The sequence below is a fragment of the Pterocles gutturalis genome, unplaced genomic scaffold (assembly GCF_000699245.1).
Source record: "Pterocles gutturalis isolate BGI_N339 unplaced genomic scaffold, ASM69924v1 scaffold8386, whole genome shotgun sequence".
Taxonomy (NCBI): Eukaryota; Metazoa; Chordata; class Aves; order Pterocliformes; family Pteroclidae; genus Pterocles; species Pterocles gutturalis.
In genome coordinates this window covers 68196-89389 of record NW_010100296.1, presented here as the reverse complement: position 1 = coordinate 89389, position 21194 = coordinate 68196, and the positions used below count along the sequence as shown (strand labels likewise).

The 21194-nt window shown below is 38.7% G+C and overlaps 2 protein-coding genes across 2 annotated transcripts in view; one reads left to right on the top strand and one right to left on the bottom strand.

Annotated features, from left to right (window-relative positions):
• The window catches only part of GTF2F2 (general transcription factor IIF, polypeptide 2, 30kDa), a gene marked incomplete at its 5' end in the record, with an annotated part of 83639 nt that overhangs the window by 8354 nt on the left and 54091 nt on the right, over positions 1 to 21194 (top strand). The gene's annotated exons all lie outside the window — the stretch shown is intronic.
• KCTD4 (potassium channel tetramerization domain containing 4) lies at positions 14453 to 15846 on the bottom strand. Its single transcript, XM_010079234.1, has one exon. The coding sequence runs from the start codon at positions 15678 to 15680 to the stop codon at positions 14907 to 14909; it is 774 nt and encodes a 257-aa protein (XP_010077536.1). The 5' UTR covers positions 15681 to 15846; the 3' UTR covers positions 14453 to 14906.

Here is a 21194-nt window from a genome sequence, read left to right as displayed (position 1 = left end):
AGGGATTGATATCTTGATATTTTTGCATGTTCTTCATTGTGTCCTCTTTGCTTCTTGTGTGTGTACTGAATGTTTTGTTAATTAAGTTACAGCTGAGTGGTAGGGTATTGGTTGGGTAATAACATTATGCAGTAAATGTGCTAAATACACACAAAAAAAGTCAATGAGAAAATACGTGTTTTTCTGCAAACAGGCTATCATGCATGTATATCTGAAAGTTGGCAGGGACCTTAACACGCTTTGTGAATGGTCACGGGTAGGAAGAGACCAAATAATGATGTTTTCTCAGTGAGAAAGCACGTGCCTTCAGCTGCTAAGACTAAGGACAGCCACTGGTAAAGAAAGAAGGGTCTGTGAGTTACTGCTTTTTCCATTTGCATTAGTCTTTAGGCTGTCAGCCATCTCAATGGGTAAACAGGGCCATCAGCCATGAAAGCCAGCAAGAATCAGCAGCAAAAAAAAATGTTTTGTAAAGTATTTAATATTTTCAGTGCTGTTTATACCCAGCCTGTAAATGGCAGAAATGATCAAACTAACTGAACTCAAATATTACTCTCCAAGTTAGAGCAGTAATTCACTCTTGCCTGCAAGTAAATTGTAATGATGGCTGTGACATGTCCTAGTTGAAAGCTGAGGACAGGTATATTTTACCACTTTTAACTCTATTTCAGATAAGTGAAAATGTTCTTTTTATTCTCTACCTTAGAAGATGTGTAAAAAGGAGAAATATAGGAGGAGCAGTCTAATTTCAGGTTGACAAATTTATGTAGGGGTTTAATTTCATAGGACTTGTTAAGTGTTAGAACTCAGTTTATCAAAATACATCCGCCAGCTGCCATTTCTTGAAATGTGGAATTGGAATTTCATGCAGAAAGCTGTTTCTGAATCTGACTCTTCCATTCACCAGAGTGATAATTTCATGGCAGGTCACTTTACAACACTTGCTTTTTCCTTCGTACATACTTGGATCCTCTGCTCTGTGAAACAGGAGATGTCTCTAATGATGTGTATTTTTTGTACCTAACAAGTTGAGCTATAGTACCATTTGAAGGCCAGTTATCAGAAGCGAAAAGATTGAAGAAATAAATCCTTGCATAATCTGCTGAAAGGGTAGAGATGAGGTTGATCAAGTTCAAAAATTTACCTAATGCCAGTTAAGAGCATTCTTTTGCGGAAGCTTGACTTTGTTTTTAAATATACAAAAATAATATTCATTTGTCTAGACTGACCAGTGAGATAAATGGATACTATTCATTCTTTCAGTATAATCCTACTACTGAATTTGTGTAAACGTGTAACTTCATTCCTGCAGAGCTCAGAGGTGAATGAAGTTCTCTCATTGTAAGTTTGGGCACAAAGGGAGATATATTTTTATTGCTCCACATGGCAAATTATTCTTCAGAAGGTAAATCTATAAACATTAATCAAATGCAGTGGTTGTAATTTTTATAATAATTTATCATTCTTTGCTCTGCAACCCACTTTTTAGATGTAATTTCAAATAATCACACACAGAAGCATTATGGTTCCTTTACTGTTAATTTGTTTGGTTTTTTTTTCCAGAAAGCCAACCAGAAGAAAAATCTGAAAGCAGCAGCACTGGTGAGTGTTAACACTTTCTTTGAAACACTTAAGAAATTACTTATGACTGCAAGTTTTCAGTTTTACTTTTCAATAAATTGGTAGATTAAAAATAATGAGACTTTTTTTGTTATATTTCTAGGACAGAATATCATAAAATTGAAAAATTACTGCATGAACTGATTGTCTGCTGCAAGCAAAAGCTTAAATTATTAATATTTTTTTTTAAATGAAGGGGAAAAATGATGAGGGAGAGCTTTAGAAATTTAATATTCTTTTGAATGTTATTTTAATTTTTTTTTTCTCAACTTTTTTTCTTAGGTTCATTGTCTGTATCTTTTCGTTTGAATCCTTTCTTCTTGATTGAAAAGTTTGTAGCACATTTCCAAATATTTTGTAATTTAATTGCATAGACTAAGCAGTCAGAAAAATAATGTTCTAGTATCACACTTTATTCAGTTTTTCTAATGAAAAAAAAATCTTTCTTGTGAAAGATTTTGAAATTCTTTGGAAAGAGTCGAAAATGTTTAGTTCACTGATATTACCTACAAGTTACATGATGGTCCAATGATGTCTTAAGTACAGTTAAAATTTCTAAGTGTGCTTCTCAAACTGCAATTGCTGTAGTAAAAGTGGGGTTTTTTACACAGTTCAGAGTAGTAAATCTTGTAGTAGTAAAGTCTTGCCCTTCAATTAGTATTTTTTTTGTGAAATAGGCAACATGCTTATATCAGGGTATTAGATAGCCTTAGGAATCTAAAAGATTTTATTTGAGGTCTGAGATAGTCTGTGCAGGCTTCCTTTACAGACACTGAAGGAGACTGTTCCAGAAAGTCTTACTCTAACGTAGGTGTGTTTAAGTGCAATTCCCCAGCAGCTGGACCAGAGCTCTCTTGAGGCTCTGTGTTCCTAGCCTGCTCTCTTCTATTCTGCTAAATCCTTTGGGTTTACACTCCTGAAATTCCCAGAAAGGTACAAGATAGTGTGAGACTCTTACAGTGTCGAGTAATGTTTGATAAAGATCCCCTTTTCTGGTTTCATTAAAGAAAAAGATGTTTCAAAAGTATCACTATCAGCGCAAATAAGTGCCAATGTTACCAAGAGCCTGTGAACCTGGGAAACTAGACACAGCTAATACAAAATATATAGACAAATCTCAGTCTTGTTAGTAGAAGGATTACCTCTGCTGCACACAGATTAAATAGTGCTGGGTCTGGGCTGGCATTTCTAAGTGGTAGTGGCAGAGATGGTAGATGGACTGGAAAGAGTCTCACACCCCCTCCTTTCTTAAAATGCAATTCCTAAACATAAGACTAATGCTAGTGGATTTTCAAAATGTCTTCTTGAAAGTAATTTTTCGGACACTTTAACATGGAGATGTCTGTGTTTTTTTAGTATTTGACTTTTATTGGAATTGCATTTCAGCATCAAATGTTGACAAAAGTGTATGTTTTGTATCTGGCTAGGAGCAGGGCTTGGGTTTAGTTTTTTGTAGGAATTCTTTGTAATATTTAGATACTTTTTATTACATTGGCTTAAGTATGTGAAAAGACTATTGTTAGAAATGTTATAGTCTGTAGACTTGTACTGAATCGCCGGTCTGTTTTATAACTTGCAGTTTTTCTCAGTTACTTGTTAAAACCTGTTCACTCTACGTTAATTGTGGTGCGGCTTTAAGGTTACAAAGGGCTGCTTTCTAGAGGTTAGTATTTTATACTACTTGAAAACTAAGACTGCGGTGGGATGTTGCATGTAAAGCAAATCTTGAGGGTTTAACTGCTAAATTGAGTCAGAATTTTTATATTTACATTGCATTTCTCTGATGATCTTTAGTTGTAGTCATGCACACTTTGTTCTGCTAGGCTTTTGGCTTTTTTGTTCTGTTTTAGTGAGGGTTTGCATTTGAATGATTGAATTGTCTACTCTTCCCTTTTGGTGTTTCCTCTTTGTTCTGCGAATATTGTGTAAGGCAGACACGTTTGTTTATATTTTCACTTCAGTCAGAGGAATGAGTTACTGTATGCTGGGGGCTGTTTAAATACGCTGATGAGATGAAGTGCTAAACCCGCTTGATGGAATCAAGCTGTTTGGGGATTCAGTTTCTGAGTGATGGTAGTTGGTTGCCCTGGGGCTTTTAAAGGTAGACTCTCAGCCATCAGTTGTGCTGATTTGCTTGTTCACTTTTTTTCTCAAAATCATTGTGGAACTCAGCCTTTTCCAAACTATGTCTCAAGTAATTCAGGTTATTGAGTGCTCCATTTTGCTGTTAATCTACTTTATTTTGGCCTAAAATAAGTACTTCTGAGGCAAAGATGTCTTTTATGTATTTATGTAGCATTTTAGCGTAACAAGACCCTAATGACTGCTTTTAGGTATTACTGTAATAAAAATATCTAAGGTTTATTTGTAGTTAGAAAGTAAATAAAGGAGGTGAATGAGATAAATAACACTCAGAAATCCTTTGATTTACATCCTTAAAAAGTTTCCCCACATTTTTACATTGGGAGAGTACTGTCAACCTTCAGAATTCTTTATCTCTTAAATTGTTGGGATTACGCATAACATTTTTAATCGCATTTATCGTTGGACTGTTTGGAAACCACTTAGCAAAAGGCAAGATACCAGCATTGCCACTCTGCTTGATACCATTTGGAGAAAGACAACATGATACTGCATCAGACCAAAGATAATGTAGCTGGTATCCTGTCACCAGTGGTGGTCAATAGCAGATACCCTCAGAAGAGGAGAAAAACAACACAGAAGCATAGTGATACCTCCCTGACATGCTTCTTGCAGCCTTTAATGATTCACAGCTCAGAGAGATCCAAAGCCAGGGGTGATGGTGTTTTATTTAACAGGCCCTTGTGGAATTTCCTTCCACGAAGTATCCCTGTTGGATTTTGAGTCCATGTAAGCTTTTAGTGTTCGTAGTATCATGAATAATGCTATGGTTACAGTAAAAATAACCAGGAATTAAGGCATACCTGAAACAAGTTTACCCAAACTAAATTTGAGCTTCTTTTGCATATGCAGTTTGATAATTTTAGACCACTTTTTTCCGTACAGAAATCCTATTTCATTAGTGCATGTGAAAAACAGCGCTCAGGGATTCAACCAATGTTGTTTAGTGCCTGAAGGCTGGTTTCTGTTAAATGAGAAAGGGGTGTGGCAAATTACACACTCAGCTAAAGGAAAAGAGAAATTAGAATTGGATGTTTGTTCCTATACTATGCTGAGCAGGTGATTTAAACCCAAATATGCATATGTAGCTCCTGTTTGTTTGTGGCTTTGCTTGCACCTACCTGTAAGTGCTGTCAGTGGTTACAGAAGCTCTGAAAACCAAGCATTTATGCCAGTTAAAGTGTGACCTACCTCCCCTCCCCAAAATAAAAATACCCAGAAGCTGCTGCCCTGAGCCTGTGTAGTCTCTTGAGAATGATAAAGAAATTCATTCTCATGTAAGAGCAAATGCGCTTACGTACTGCCCTTGTGGAAGTGTGTTAAATGACATTTATGGGCAGAAATTGATTATAATGTTGCCTAAGCTTTGAGAATGTATTTTTGCAAGTGTAGTATTTCTTTCCCGGGGGGCGATGGGGTGTATCAGCTCTGTACACAAACTACAGGTGCACCTTTTTTTTCAAGGGTGTGTCTATTGAGGAGTGTTATGTGTAACCTACTAGCTGGAATGCCTGAACGTACTTCAAGCCATTTGAACTCCTATTGTATCCAAATTTCATCTGTTAAAGTCTTTGGTGTTAGTTTACAACTAATAGTAGCCTTCAGCACTTAACGTGCTTTAGGACAAGGTGTTAGTCATCTCTTCCCCTCACCCTGCCACTGAGTAATATAAATGCATACTAGTGAAGGGCGAGGTACCATCGGCACCATTTCTGATTTGACTTTGGGTAAAAGGAATAAATTATCTGAGCTTCTGCACACAATATAGTGTGAGCCTAGTGTTAAAATTTTGCTGATTGTGAATGTACATGTTGGCTGAGGACACAAATATACAACACTTGAATTATCTGTAAATCACACTTGCTTCATTTTTTTGATGTTGCAATATACAATTCAGGTGTTGATTATACTTGTGTTGGAATATTTGAAATTGAGTGTAAGCACTTTGATACACTGGACTGCATGCAGTAAAATCAGCAATTTTTTGTTAAAGGTGCAGAGTTTTTACGTTATGACACAGAACTGCATAAAGTTGTTAAATGTGCATTTGATTTAATCCACTTTAAAGCAGTTATAATATATTAATTATTCTACAAAAGTGGAACTCTTAACTGAAAAATTGCCATCAGGAGAAATAAAATAGTAATTCTTAATTTTAGTACTACCTTGAAACTCAGTAGTGAAGATAACTTAGTCATGCAATCGGTCATTTGCAAGCCACAGAAATAGTTTTTGTTGTGGAAATATTACTGGTTTTGTTCACAGATAAATGCAACACAACTTAAAATACAAGCATCCCAGTGGTTTTCCAGGAGCCATAATCAGTAATAAGACTCTGTAGCTGTTAAAACACACAAAGAAGCAACAATTCCTTCCATAAGGTTCGTGTCGTTAAAGTCTCTATCAAACTGGTTATAATAAATATTGTGGAGAATCAGGAAAGATGCACTGGTAGAACAGCAAAAAGGACATGGATTTAGTGTAGGTCAACACTAACTAGAGTTAACTTTTTTAAGAGCTTGCATAATTTGCCTTAGTGTCCTTAGGGTCTGGCTATTTGTTTTAGTATACTGTATAAATATTCTAATATTTACGTTTGCCTTAGCAGCACTGATGTATTTATTGTCATGCAGTCTCTGTCCTGAGAGCAGAACCGGATATAAAGCAGTGGGAATTAATCCCATGAGCCTGTTCTGTCCTTGAGCAATGTCTACAGCTGGCTTGTAGAAGTATTGCACTAAGTAGAAGCATGCTCTTGGCTTGTATCAGAGTTCTTGGTCTTCCCTTCTGACTCTCGAGAAATCCCAGGAATTTCAGCCATGCCTGGCTCACCAATTGTGACTCCACAAATTGTGTTTGTCTTCTGTGAGGGATTTTGCTGGTTACTGCTGTTCACCCGCCTACTGGCACGATCACGTTTGATGGGTTCAAACCTTTCCAGTATTGCAAATTAGAGCCTTGAATGATGGATCAAAGGGGCAGAAGGAGATCAAATGCTTGCTGCTTGGGCCAGTACAAGACTGTTGTGTAGAAGATGTAAAGCTGGCAGGAGGCAGTTTCAAAGTAAGTAAAAAAGGTGGTTCTGCACTCAGAATGTAATTGAGCTATTACATTCCTTGCCAGAAGTGAATGTGAAGGTGGTATTTGCTAAAGGCTTACACGACCTTAGAGAAGACCAAAGAAGTATGTGAACGAAAATCCACCAAAGGTTACCAAGACTGAGAGGACATCAGTTTTAAGAGACCCCAAGCTACAAAAGCCTGGTGGACAGTGGGATGCATACTGAGTTGGGAGAGTCATATATGTCTGCTCTGCCCTTAGGCTTGTTCGTGGATACCCACTTATGGCCACTTTGCTGGAGTCATAATGCTGAGCAAAGCAGACCTTTAGTCTGATCCAGTACTGTTACTCTCAGGATCTCACTAGAATAAAAGTAAATACTAGAAACAATTCCCCCCCCCCCCCCCTTTTTTTTTTTTCTTCACAGTTCTGTACTGTTATTACAGAGCTTGCAGCAGGGATAGTTGAAGTTTCTTTTTAATTACAGAAGAAACTTTTGAGGGGGAAGGCAATGAGAGTAAACACAAGAGCATCTCTTCCGAGGTTGTGTGTAGTCATTTACCTGTGCCCTTTGCTAACTGCAGCTGAGAGAGCACTGGAGACTGCAGTGCAGTATGACCTGAGCTTTCTGTGTGCTTGAATCTGGAAACAGTCTAGGAGAGCTCCTTTGACACTCTTCCTGAGCTGTAAGGCTTTTCCAGCTGCAGTGTCTTGCCAACAGCTGCGGTGATACAGGAGAAGGAACAGTGTGTAGCTGTGCTACAGCATGTTGTCTTACTCATGCAGGTTGTCTCAGGGATTTCTGCAGTGTACTCTGTGGACAAACCCTAAAATCATAATCTGTGCATGGCAGAAAAGTCTTATAGAGGTGGACTTTTATCATCATATGAGAAGGCATAAAATAGCCTACATGTTAGATTTCTACACTGTTGTGAAAGAATATTATTTGCTGTTCATTTTAGAAAATGTGTTGGAAGTATCACAAGACCTAGCAATGCTGCAGGCCTTAGATAAAGTTAGTACTGATAAGACTCCTAACCTGAGAGTACCTTTTTCTCTGTTTAGCTGATTTTTATCAGCCTGGCTTGCAGGACATTTAATTTGTCTCCTCTGATTACCAGTTTCAGCATAGAAAAAATGTACTGCTTTATCCCTAATACTTGCCAAAGGCTTTATTTAAGTAGTAGAGAAGCAATAAATGACTAGATTTGGTGTTACACTTGCTTGTTCTGTTTACATTTTTTGATGCTTAGCCTGTTCATTACTAGTTTGTTTGCTTAATTTTTTCTTCCTAATTGAGAGAGTCTGTACCCACCTCTGACCTGTTCTTTTTTTTCTTCGTCTGTTCACTATGGTAGAAAATCAAGAACCTCCTCTGAGATAACAAGCAGCTTTCTGTGGAGCTGCAGCAGTAGATTGGTAGCTCAAAGTTTTCTATTAAAAATTTTTTTAACAAGTGAATTCCTCTGACTTCTACTGCAAGAAAGAAAATTGCCTTCCTGAAACCTGACATATTGAAAAAGAGAAATTTATTTTACTTTTTTCATTTTTTAAAAAAAATTTAGTAATTTTGGGATAATTAAACGTTGCTTGTTTAGTACAACCTCAGTGTTGCACTGAGCATCTGCCTTCTCCGTAAACCCAAGGCTCCCAGGTGATTGATGGTCACTGACATGAAGTCCCTCTGCCCTCCTTTTCATCTCCTAGTGCTCAGGTATTGTGGGCTCTCTCACCACACTGCTCCCTCGCCATCCTTGCTGCTCAGGGAGTCTAACACTGCAAGTTTCCCTGAGCATCAGGCCCACAGCCGCTTGGATCCTCATCTTCCTGGCGCAGGACCTTTCCCTAGCAAGCAGACGGGCTTTTAAATCTGAATTCTCATCTTGTCGGTGTGCTCCTGCAGCTAGTAGAGTGCCACCCCCTTACACAGGATGCTGAATCTCCTGTCAGGAGATAGGAGCAAGAAGACCTACCTCCTCCTTTTGTGCCAGGCTTTCCATACTTGGAACAAAACGGCTGTTGAAAGCTTGGGGTGAGGTGGTGTCAAAGGCAAAAAAAGATGTATCCTGGAAGTTTTTCAGGTAACTGAAATAATGCTTGAGGTGGAGCTACTGGAATTCCCTGTTAATATCCAGAAGGACGGTGGGTTTCATGAGCTCTCTGTAACCCAAGGTTGTGTCCCCCAAAGTCACACCACCAGTAAACAGGGCAATACTGTTAGTCACTTTTAGCATTATCCAGAGAAGTTTACAGACCTTCAGAATGGCTCAATTTATAACAGTCATCTTGTAACAACTTTGTTTTGATACATTAAGGTGTTGAACTTACATACTGTCATGTCATACTAGTGTTTTAAATGACTAGCTACTGTTTACAGCTATAATTGTTGTACTAGCTTTGTGAATGGTTTTGTTTCTGAAGTGGCAGAGCAGTATTATTTTCTGAAGCTTAAAATGAACAAACACGGTGTTAAATTATAATGGCAATGATGTTAAACTGTTACCAGCGCAGATAGAAACAGCTTTTTGGGAGACTGTTGCTTCAATGTGGTACTCCTACTAAACACTTTTTTAGGAAAAAAAAAATCAACTGTCTTGTTCTACAGGGCATTATGCAATTTCTTTCAGAAAGAAAGGCAACTGAGCTTTCTTTTTCCGAGTGCTTGCTCATCTGCATTCATCAGGTGTCATCATACATCACCCTCCTACCTTCCCAAGCTCTTGCCACGCTTCTCGTTTTCTGGCATTTTGTTGTGAATGATGGTGATTTATAGGGGCAGTGTTTTGAGACAAGGATTTGTGTGATATACTGATACATAGGACTTAGATAATGTGTATTTCTAAAGCAATTAAAAAACCTAATGTTAATTTTCTGATCTTAAATTTCTTATGCCTTGTCGATTGTTTTTGTTTCAGCCTGGTAAATTACTCAATCTTATCTCTTCATATGAAAATACCTTCAGGTTTTTAGCTAATGGTCATTTTCCTGTCAGTCTAAGAATTTCTGCACTGTGCTGCAGGGCAGGAGTCAAAATTAGGGTTAGGCAACAGTTATTTATCAAAGATCAAATAATTCTAGCCTATGAAAATAATATTTATTTTGTCATAGACCCAAGTTAACTCGTTCCTTTCATCCCCAATCCTGATTCATTAGTTAACAGAATTAGAGAAATATGACACTTCTACCCAAGTAAGTTCATGGACGAGGCACTGCCATTATTAAATTATAATATTTGTTGCCTGCTTTTATTCTACTTTTATACTAATAAGGAGAGAAGGAGGAAGGTAATTTTCTCAAGCTGTTATCATCTTATTGAATGGAAGCCTTGTAATGTTTTTAAGTAAGAGGTGAAAATAGCAATGCCCACTCTTTGCTGCAAATGATGATGTAATTTTTTCCCTTTTAGGAGCTAGAGAAATATTAACTGCTGTAGAAAAGAAGTGACCAGTTGTGACTTACGTGGTTGTAATAGGTACAAATGCAAAAACACAATTAAAGATAAGACATGAGTGTTTGAAAATGTCAATAGTGCAATTATGATCCTGTGAAACACTGGCTACTGGGTGAGCGGTGCGGAGTTGGAGCTGTAATTTGACCTTGTTGCACAGCCTGTGTATTTCACAGCATCAAGGCTACCTCTTGAGAAACCACATGGGGCTCTAGAAGTCATTGGGCAGTAAGTGGCTGGAGATAGAGGGAATACTTCAAGGGAGCATCATCATGTATGTTTTTTTCAGGTTTTTATATTCTTTACTATCTGCTTTTGGCCCCTGTCTTTACTAGTTTCTCCTCTTGAATCAGGCTGCTGCCCAGCCCTTACAAAGCCCCACAGCCCTCCTGGTGAAGGAGAGGGGAACAGTGAAAGAAAAATGAAAAGTAGTTGTATGATGTGGGGGGAAAGCAAGATAATGGATATGATGTGAAGGTCAAAGAATAAAAAATGGGGATTCTACCCAGAGGTGTGGAAGATCAAGGGGTGGAAACAGTTCACCATCACCAAGGGACACTGAGCTAGAAAGACCTTAATCTGACCTAGTGCAGCCACTCTTAGGTTTTGTCCTTATGCAGAAATAAACCAAATAGGTGGTGCCTATGCCAGCATACTGCCAAGTGTGATAAAAGAGCCCTTGGCTTTTCCTCCACTGGTGGAAAAGATGGGTGTACAACTGTGGGAGGAAGGAATACAATGGGTATGTTAGTCAATTTGCCACCAATATATATAATTTTTCATGAGCAGTCATTCGAGGAACTCAGAGGCAGGGATATTCTCTTTGTACTGTATGGGGGTCAGTCCTGCCTTCAGCTCCCTCTGTCCTTTCTGCTTGGTGGCCTTTTTTCTCATGCAAAAAGATGGGTGGAGAGGCAAGAGGAGCTGACCGAGCATGGGAGCAGGTTAAGTGCTTCCTTGAGGAAGGGAGAGGAAGTTCCTTTTTACTCCTACCCAAGCAATTGGAAGATCATCAGAGAAATTATGGAAATCGCCATTTCTTTCTGGTACTTGTAGGACTGTTCTGATAAGTTCATTGTGATCCAACTCTTAATGAGAGAAAGATGAATAGAAATACTTTGCATGCACATCATATTCAAAGTAATGTTGTTAGAACAACTGTTAGTATTTCTGACTTAAGAACTTGATTTTGCTGCTTTCTCATTGTCAAAGTAGTATTAAATATGCAATTTCCCACCTTAAAGAAAAGACAGAAAAGGTAACTGATGTATAACTGGGTACCTTTTCTGGCAGACCCTACAGTGGTGGGACACAAGTATCCACCTGAGTGACCGAACATATGCAAAATATATTTATATTTAGTATATTTATGGAGTAAAAAGGAAACATTATTTGTGGTATGGAGGTTTCATGTGGTCATTTTGTTCATATACCAAAGCAAGACAGCCTGCCACTCTGGTTTGAAAAATTATTCGAGTTTATAACTAGTTTGAACTGTCTGACTGATATGGTGTGTATTTGTACAATAAGAACATGGAAGAGAATGATTTTTTTTTTACCCCCATCTTTCTTCTGTTTCTGCTGTGTGAATCTAACAGCTGCGTGAGGTGCCTTCAGTCAGAGATGGCACGTAAAAATTTCAAACCCTGACACTTGTAGAGATGCACGAGTGCCCATGAAAATGGGAAGAGAAGACAAAATTGAAGTGTTCCAGGAGATGACATTCCATGTATGCCATAGCTGTCAGTGTTATTTACACAGAATTAAAAAAAAATGCAGTGAAAAGTGTTTAAGGTAATGAATCACTGAATTTTAAATAACAAAAATAAAACAACATGGGAATTTATTTTTACTGATGCTTAGAGATATACTTTAACTTAAAAAAAAAGTTTTCAAGTTCTTTTTCTTTCTGATAGGTTAAGAGGGAAGTAGGTACTCTGAACCAAATACCTGGCAAATAAAAGCTTTCCAGTACATCTTTTAAGAATAGCTATAGAGTATTCTTCGAAGATACTTCAGATGGTTTGAATTTTACCTGTGATTACCAGCTTCTGGATAGCTTATATTCCAAAGGTATTTTCTACAAGAAATTTAGACCCATCAAATTCTCTACTGCTTTTTTATGAGTGAAGTCATGCTACAAGGAAAAACTGGTACTGCTTTCTGTTACTATAGTGCTAATGATTCCTTGATGTTTGGCACCCTTAGAGCCCAACTGAAAGACAAGCAACCACAATATATTTCAGTGAATAAGTATATTAGTTGTTTGAAATAAAAATAGATTTTTTCTCTTTTTTCTTTTCAACTGCAATGACATTTTAAGTCTTCATCGAAGATCCGTTAAAAGGGAAGGTTATAACCAAAAGCATTTAAGTGAAAATGGATGATTTTACATTCTGGGTACAAGAGCCTCCTCCAGACTTTGTCCTTACGCGGGCTGTGTATTTGACAGCACTGAGAGCGTGCTTCTTTAAAAGCTGTAGATGAGTTATGGTGCTTTTTTATATTTTTCTTGCTCATGTGGAGAATTGTGTCCACAAAGGGCTTTTCATGTAATTGTTCTGTGTGATGGTGTTTCTCGTTCTTGTCTTAGAAGATCAGCAGGATTTTCTATTTCTTTTAGGGGAGCTTTCACATTGACTTTTCACAGAAGTCCTAGAGGTTCTTGTATGTACAAGATTAGCGGTCAATAAGGATTTTTTTGAAGATATGAATTTGAAGATAACTGAGGGGATGGGGAGGATGACACACAGTGATGGAATTCTAGCTGGGATGGCCTAGAAGTGTAAAAGAAGTATGTAAAGAATTGTGGTTTACTATATATCTTTTGTTTGTAGATAGCTAATGCATTTGGACAAACTCAGAGAAGTTTTGGGATATGTGAACAGTTCTTCAGCTTGTGTGCCTGAAATGTAGTTTTAAACAGTTCAGTTTGGAAAAATTCCACTTAGAACCACATCTTTTATGATCCGTAAGTCTGTAACATGGGGTCGGGATAGAAAAGTTCATGGTTTACAAACAGTGGCGTCATTCTGAAGAGGTTAGATTTCCCCATTTGATAAAATCATATTGGAATATGTTTCAGTCACTGCTGCCTGATCTGGAGATGTAGAGTCCCTCTCTTAGCTCATCTCTGGTGAGGGACCCAGTTAACACCACCTGTTGTATGTTACAAGTTAAACAGAGTTTCACATTGAGGGATGAGTGGACCTGGTATTTGCATTCCCAGTACTGCTAAGGATGGATTTGTTCCCTCTAAAATCCAAAATAAAACTGTTCTTAGCTTGTCTTGGGTTAGCTGTTTTCCTCTGTTATCACTTCTAGTGTGGATTGTACTGACTGCATTTTGTTGTTGCATTAGTAGTATATTTTTTTCTGTACAAAATATATGTTTTGGGAAAGTTGAGAAACTAATTTGTTGTTTTTTCTTTCCTTAATGGCATCTTACTTGAATTTTGGGTTCATTTGAGCTGTGAATGATGATTGGGTTCAATGATGGACAAAGCTAAAACTTAGAGTTAATACAGCTTCTTTTTGTCTCTTGTGATTTTTCAGTCTACTTTTGTGGAGTGACTGGTTTGTAATGCTTGTGGTTAAATTAGTTACAGTTATTCCATAGAAGCTATTAAAACTTTATTTAAAATATAAATGAAAAGATATGATAAATAGTGGAGATGAGGAGAAATAAGTTATTTATTCTATTCCTTAGAGTGATGCATCTTAAATGCCAGCAGGTGGTCTGTTCAAAACTAGTAGTACTAGTTGCTAGTACTAGTAAGCCATTGTGCAAAGCAAAGGCTCTGTTAATTGCCTATCCTTACGAGCACAAATTATTAGTAGGAAATAGTGTCTTTAGCATTGTAGAATGTCATTACTGGAAACCTGTTACAATAAACTTTATGTCAAATGTTTTTATTAGCCATTTGATATGTATATATAACTAGAAAATTTAACATTCTGTACAGATTCAACCCATTTCCCATAATAGAACTAATTCCCCCAGCATTATTTAGTTGCTTTACATGTTTTTGGCAATTGTTATTAATGTAGTAACCCAGCTATAAATTTAGTTTTAAGTGAGTTGAGAAATCATTTAACTTTAAAATTAAGTTGATTCATTTTAAACCCTCTTACAATCTCTTTTATTGCTAAATCAGTACAATAGATTATCATAAACACTAATGAACATTCAAAATAATTTATTCCAGTTAAAATCCCTTCTGAATTTGTTATAAGCAAAACATATTTTAAGCCTGCTTATTTTATGAAAATACTCTCACTGCTGTTCAGCAGAGCAGTTAGGTGTATGCATGTTAGTCAAACAAGTACACAAAAAATCAGATAGACTGGTTGAAAGACAGCATCGAAAAAACACATATTGCAAATAGCAGAAAGCATTCAATCTGTGCTTGCGATGTTTAGAAGATAATTTTTATTAAATTCAGGCATAAAATTTTCATTCAGCTTAAGTAAGACAGAGAGGGATGTCATGGTGCAATTTACATACCATTAGCTCACATCAATTGATTAGCAGCCGAGCTCGGCGGTGCAAGGCTAGATACATCATTTGTGATGCCAGGAGGCTGCGGGTCAAGGAGGTTTACTTGCTGCATTCTCGTTTCCTTTGCCTTTGTGATTACTTGATAAAATGAAGTGCATCACTGTGAACAATTGACCCTTTCGAACAATCCAGACTGGTCAGCAGTCTAAATCCACATTTTAAAGCTGTCATTATAGCCTCAAACTTAAGAGTTTCCAGGGTGCAGACAAAGGTGTTGTCCTCCTTCAGTACCAGTCGTGTACCATTTTCAGACTTTATGAAGTACTTGAATTGAATAATATTTGAAGATACTGAAAACTCCTCTGGAAATCCGTCCAGCCTGCTTTTGGACACCAGTACAATTCTGGATTTTATTTTTGCAATGAAATCAGGAGCATTACAGAAGATTCTAAGTCCTTGTGAACGGTCGTGGCTGTCAGTTATTTCCAGGAAAGTAGTCTCTCGAGATGCTAGCTGTTCCTTCTCCCACCTTGATTTCACTGCATCCGAGAGTACCTTAAGTTGGAAAAAATCTGCTTCTTGTGCCAAAAGTTGATTTTCTCTAAACCCTTCTGGTAGAAGTAGTTCTCCATTTCGTAGGAAGTTGAGAATGTGTCTGAAAAGGAGTCCGTCTCTGTCTATGAAGTAATGACCATCTGCATCGAATGGGCACATTATTTTTCCATTTATGATCCCTTCCAGAAAAGAATCTGGATACTTGGTTAGTGTCTGTTTTTGGGTGATATATAGATAGCCACCAACATTCAGAGTAATCAGAGACGTTTTATAGTCCTTGTCTTGCTCAGAGCCTTCAGAATTGCTGTGTTTTTCTTCGCATTCCTTTTCCCTTCTGTTTATTTTTCTCTCCATTGTTGAAGCTACGATAAAAAGCCAGCGATCTTGCTTTGTTCTTGTCAGCTTGCAAAAAGATTTTTTTTTTTTTTTTAAAAAGCACCTTTTTCAGCTCTGGCACGGTGTTGGAATGGAAGTGCTGCTAGCATTGCTCTGACTGTCAGCTCCGGTTTGCAGTAGGTGGCGTATCAGCTGTGTATGCAGGGAGATACCAGGAGTATGACTGTAAAGGAGGATTTGCATTTAACTGTATAAGGGAAGAAGTGAATAACAACTGTTGGTCTCTTTCTTTCCTTTAAGTCTAAGAAGGTTAGATAGTTTTGGGGATTATTCACAGAAATGCTTATGACTATTCTAAATGACACCTTATTTTTAATACTTTAATATTTATTTGTAGTTATCAGCTGGCCAAATGATTTTTAGTGCTTATGGTGTTAAACAGATAGCTTAATTTACATTGCAAGGATTTTAAGTGTCTCTTCACATTTTTTTGGTACCGATTACAGCCCCTGATGCATACAGCAGGACAATGCTGAAAGGAAAGGTGTCCCTGTCTGTACAAGGAGGGTATCGCGTATGGAGTGTGTGTATATGCATATTCCTCATTCATCAGACGTGCGCAGCGTTAAGATGTTTTCACAGAAGATACTCTAGAAATGATGCTGAGGACTTGTTTGTCTCACTGTTTTAAGTTTATGGTGAAAGCTTCCATTTGCAGTCGATGGGAATATCCACACCAACACAAGAACTGCAGCCTGATTGGGTTTAGTTTTTTGCCTTTCTCTGTGCCATAGATAAAACCTGTTTTAGACAGGGGATTTACTATTTATATCAGTGATTTTTTTTTTAAGTCACCAAGGCTATCTAGCATCAGTTTGTTCTTTCTCAATAGAAACAACTCAGCTGCCCTGCAGAACAAAGGGTTAGTGTGCCTACAGATAGCCATTTGATTCAAGCCTGCTCTGCCAATGTTTCCCCCCTCCCCGTGCCCAAGTGTTGCTAAGCTATAATGTTATGGGATGTTCAAAGCTATCTTCTCTCCATGGATCTGTGCTTTGAGGCTCGCTCTCGATTGCCTCTTAGAAAAAGGTTTCCCCTTTAAATGTTTTCAGCTCAGAGCAGGAAAGGGAAAGCTCTCCACACATCTCCGTGTGCCTTTCTTTGGGGAGAGAGTGAGAGCTGCAGCATGCATTCCCCAGCACGGGTGGGAGCAAGCGCTTACCTTGGACTGGGCTTGGAGAGGAGGTCCCATCCTTTTCAAGATATATTTTTCACTTTACAGGTAGATGTCCCCTGTTTTGCCCAATTAGCAGTGAAAAGCTAGATTATTCTTCTGCTCTATTTCTAAACGTTTTATTTCTACTGCTCCTGCTGTCTCTAAGGCTGCTTATCGGTACTGTAGAGTCATCACTATTAATATTTTATTAATCGATAACTAAATCTAGTAGAAATAAGTGCACTCTTTTTTTACTCACTGTTCTCCTTGCCAGTGTATCCCTAGCACTAATATGCTAAATTTTTCTGCTACCATATGTGTTATATTAAACAGATATTATTCATTAGATTTGATTTATCAGGAATTAGTCATGGTTTTAATTTTAACTCGTTGATGCCATTGATAAGTTTAGCATTGCTTCAGTCAAGGAGATTTCAACCAGTTTCTAATTTTTAGACATTTAGGCTATTTTCAAAATTAACTCCTTTCACAGTTATCAAATGGATAATTGAGAATATGAAAGAACCAAGTAGTTTTAAATATGAGGGGTTTTTTGCCATTATAGGAGGCTTCCATTCAAATTTGTTTTCTTGTCAGTGGAAAATTCAGTTAATGTGTTCAGATTATGCGTAGTTACAGTGTTGAACCATCTTAGTGGCTGTTAAACCCTAAGAGAGTGATTTCTGTGGTGCTTTCGTCTCTACACAGTGATCTTCAAATACTTTGAAGCTGAACTAGGAATGTCCTGGCACAAGTAAGTAGGGATTTCCAAGGAGAGCTGAGATTTATAAAAGACAGGAGATTTTTCATGACCAGTTAAGCTGTCCACATTTTAAGAGACAGCAGTTACAGAACAGTATCTGCTCACTTAGTTTTTTCATGCTCATCTTCTGAATGTTCTAACACTTGCAGTTGAAATTTTCCACTTTTGTGAACAAGTAAGTATTCTTTGAAAGATCATGCAAAATCATTTTAGTGGTTTGTATGATAAAATATTCAAAATCTATTTGATGTGGAAAATATACTCTGTGGAGATCATGAATATTTACATTTAGACCTTTGAGACTTGAAAAATGCAGAGCTGCTGTAAAATTTTCATCACCACAAACCAATGTAACTTTACTTCACTGCAGCTGACAGTTATCTGTAAGACAAAATTGCAGGCTGGCACATCTCTTTGAAAATTTTCCACTTTCTGGGCTGTACTAGAAGACAAATTTTACTAAATGCCCTTGTTTTTCGTGTGCTCTTGGTGATACATATGGTATTGCAGTGCATGTAGTTTTAGTGAGGTGGGAAATATGTTAATGGTTTCATATAGCTCAGTGTTTTCTGAGGGTGTAGCTAGAAGAACTGGACTTCCTTTTTTCTGTCTCTTTGTCTATCTTCTGGAAGATCATCCAAAAGTTAATTTTGGTGAAGGTGTACAAGTATTTCTTGCAATAAAGTCTAGAGACTTAGACAGCTCTTGCACTCTTGAGAGTCTCTGTGTGTGCGCCAGGTGCATAATAGCTGAGATGTTCCCAGTGTGTCCTGGTTTTTCCTTACCACTTGGATTGAGACAGAGCAACTTCCTGCTGTGTGCTTTCCTGTACCATGAGCAAACTGCCTCTTTTTCTGCGCTGTACAGGTGAAGTATCCTGCTTGCTGATGTTGGTAGCCTGCAATCCTGAAATGACTGCCGCTTCACAAAGTGTTAGTGTTGCCTGTTTGCTGGGATTCTCCATTCAAGGGAGGAATAGCCCTGGAATACAGCAATTGCAAGGATGTTGTTTTGATTCCAGATTAAGTCAGAAAATATACTAAAGCACTCTCCCTCATACACACAGGAGAGTGACTGTAGTAGTAGTAGTACTCCATTTCCAAGTTACTTATCCTTTGGGCTGTATCAGGATGGCAATCCACGGAATTTTTCACTGTCTTCTCAGTCAGACAAGCCATCCTGGAGACAGTGAAAGTGCAGTGCTGGTGTCTGTCAGCTACACAGGAAAACAAATCCAAGAAGGAGGAGGATAGGCATCAGCCCCTCATTCTGTCCTACGTTTCCTTTTGGAAAGTAACCTCACTCTTCCTCAACTTCCATTGTCTTCCTGAACCTCCTGGCCTGGAAGCTTGAGCACGCAGTGGAGCTGAGGATTCAGGACTGGAGCACACCAGAGGATCGTTGGTGCTTTACCAATGGTTCAGCTTACTCACAAGGCTGAACAGCATCAGCTTCAGTGAGAGTCTGCTGTCAGTGAAAGTGACCTGGGTTACAGAAAACAGCTACTTTTATTTATTACAGTACAAAAGGATATGAGGCTAAATCTCAGCTGTAAGAGGTAGAGAATTTTTGAAGTATAGTAGGAAGCCGTGCTAATGAAATCTGTTTGGGTTATTGAGGCAATTTGCTAGTCATTTAATGTCATAACACAGAAAATTGGCCAGGTTGTTGGACAATTAAACCATTCAATAGCTATTATCTCACAGTGTCGGTAGCATAGACATTCTCGTTCCAATAATAACTCCAGGATGTTGATTAACAGCTGTTGAAGACAAGATCTGCACACTAATTAAAATTAAAGATTTTCAAATCAGCAAGTCTGAACAATTTGCATTCAAGAGTTTTAAAAGAGCTGTCTAAGACACTCTATCGTTGCTGTTCATATTTTTAATCATTTTGCCCACTGGTTCTACAAGACTGAAAAAGCAAATGCTATGCTACTATTTCAGATATTGATTGGATGGCCCAGGTATTTAAAAACTAAAAGGGACTGTACAAAAACCAATAAAACATCTGACTTGGAAGTCAGTCAATTAAAAATCAAGGAGAGTAATATAATACTAGTCAATGTAAGTTGAGGAAAAATTGATTGTGACATATTTTTCCTCCCCTTTTTTGATTACAATTTGTTCAGCAAAGGAGGTAATGCTTTTCTCTGTTAAATCTTTGAGTATAACAAGATGACAAGTGGGACAAAGTCCTTTTTTTCCCTTTACCCCTTTAATTCTCTCCCGTATCCTCGGGTGGGGAGTGGATTGGGTGAGCGGGTGTGTGGTTTGGCCCCCACACAACATGAAGGCATCCTCTTCATATTCCCAGAGCTGGGCAGTCACAGTACTCACGGTGAAGCCTTCGACATTCGTTACTGCTAGTGGGTGATGATATGATGGTGGTGCACTCTGTAGAACCTTCCGCCACATGGGCTGTGTGCACTGGACTTCATCTGGATCTTCAGATGTCTGCGGGACTGTCAGGTTATAATAGGTCATCTCCCACACAGCCAGTTCCCTCAGGTGCTGGATACTACTCTCCATGTTGACCCACTTGCCTGGTTTCCATATAATATCTTCTTTGTAGCGATACATCTTCAGTGCAGCCTTTAGGAACCTTTTCCAGAGGCTGCAAGCCGGTTGCTCTTTTTTAACTTTTTTGCTGATGACTTAGTTCTCAGCAAGATTTCCCAGCTGTCCAGCTTCTCCACTCTCTAGATCCAGGCTACTGGCTCCATTATCCCAGCATCTGAGCATCCAGGTGAGGAAGGGCTCATATTTCTCACAGCCATAATCTTCTTTAATGTCTCGCGGCTCACGCCTGGATAGAGATCGGATGATTACCGTCTCATCTATGATTTCTCCCCTTTTCCCTTGTGCTCATGATGGCCCTGCTCTGGAGGGGCCCACCTCCTCGCTATCAGGGTCATAGGTCTCTTCTTCTTCTTCCCTCATAGGAGGAGCTTCTTCTGTACAGAGGTCACGACTGATGGCAGAGAGTCTGGGATGCTGCTTGATGAAGTTTGAATAGCAATGGATGTAGTAGCTGTGCTTGATGCTGGAGTTAGAGTCACTACGACAGGGTGTACGTGAGCTCTCGACGAGGGGCAGTGCGGCAGAGCCGAGCAGAGTGGAGTCGGTGCCGTGCTGCGAGCACACACTGTGTGCATGGCTGGACTGGAACTGTTGAGGTTGTAGGCACCGGAGTTGAAGTTGTTGGCATGGGAGTCACTGCAGTGGGCATTGCAGTTGAAGTCACCGTAGTGGATGCCGGGACTGGAGGTACCAGGGCTGAAGTTGGCAACGGTGGTGGGGGTTAAGTTTGTGGCCGTGGGTGCCATAGTTGGAGTTGGTGCAGCAGGTGCCGGGGCTGAAGTTGTAGCCATGAGTGCCATAGCTGGAGTTGCTGTAGTGGGCGCTGGAACCGGAGGCGTTGTGGAGGGCGCGCGGGTTTGTATGGTTGTAGCTGTAGCTTCTATGGAAGTTAGGGTAGCTACAGTCTGTGATGATATAGCAGATGCCAGGGCTTCAGTGGCCGGGGGTTTTGTGGGGGGGGAGGGGAC

Excerpts from the sequence above, each read along its gene's own strand:
- KCTD4 (XM_010079234.1), bottom strand. The coding sequence starts at position 15,680 with ATGGAGAGAAAAATAAACAGAAGGGAAAAGGAATGCGAAGAAAAACAC.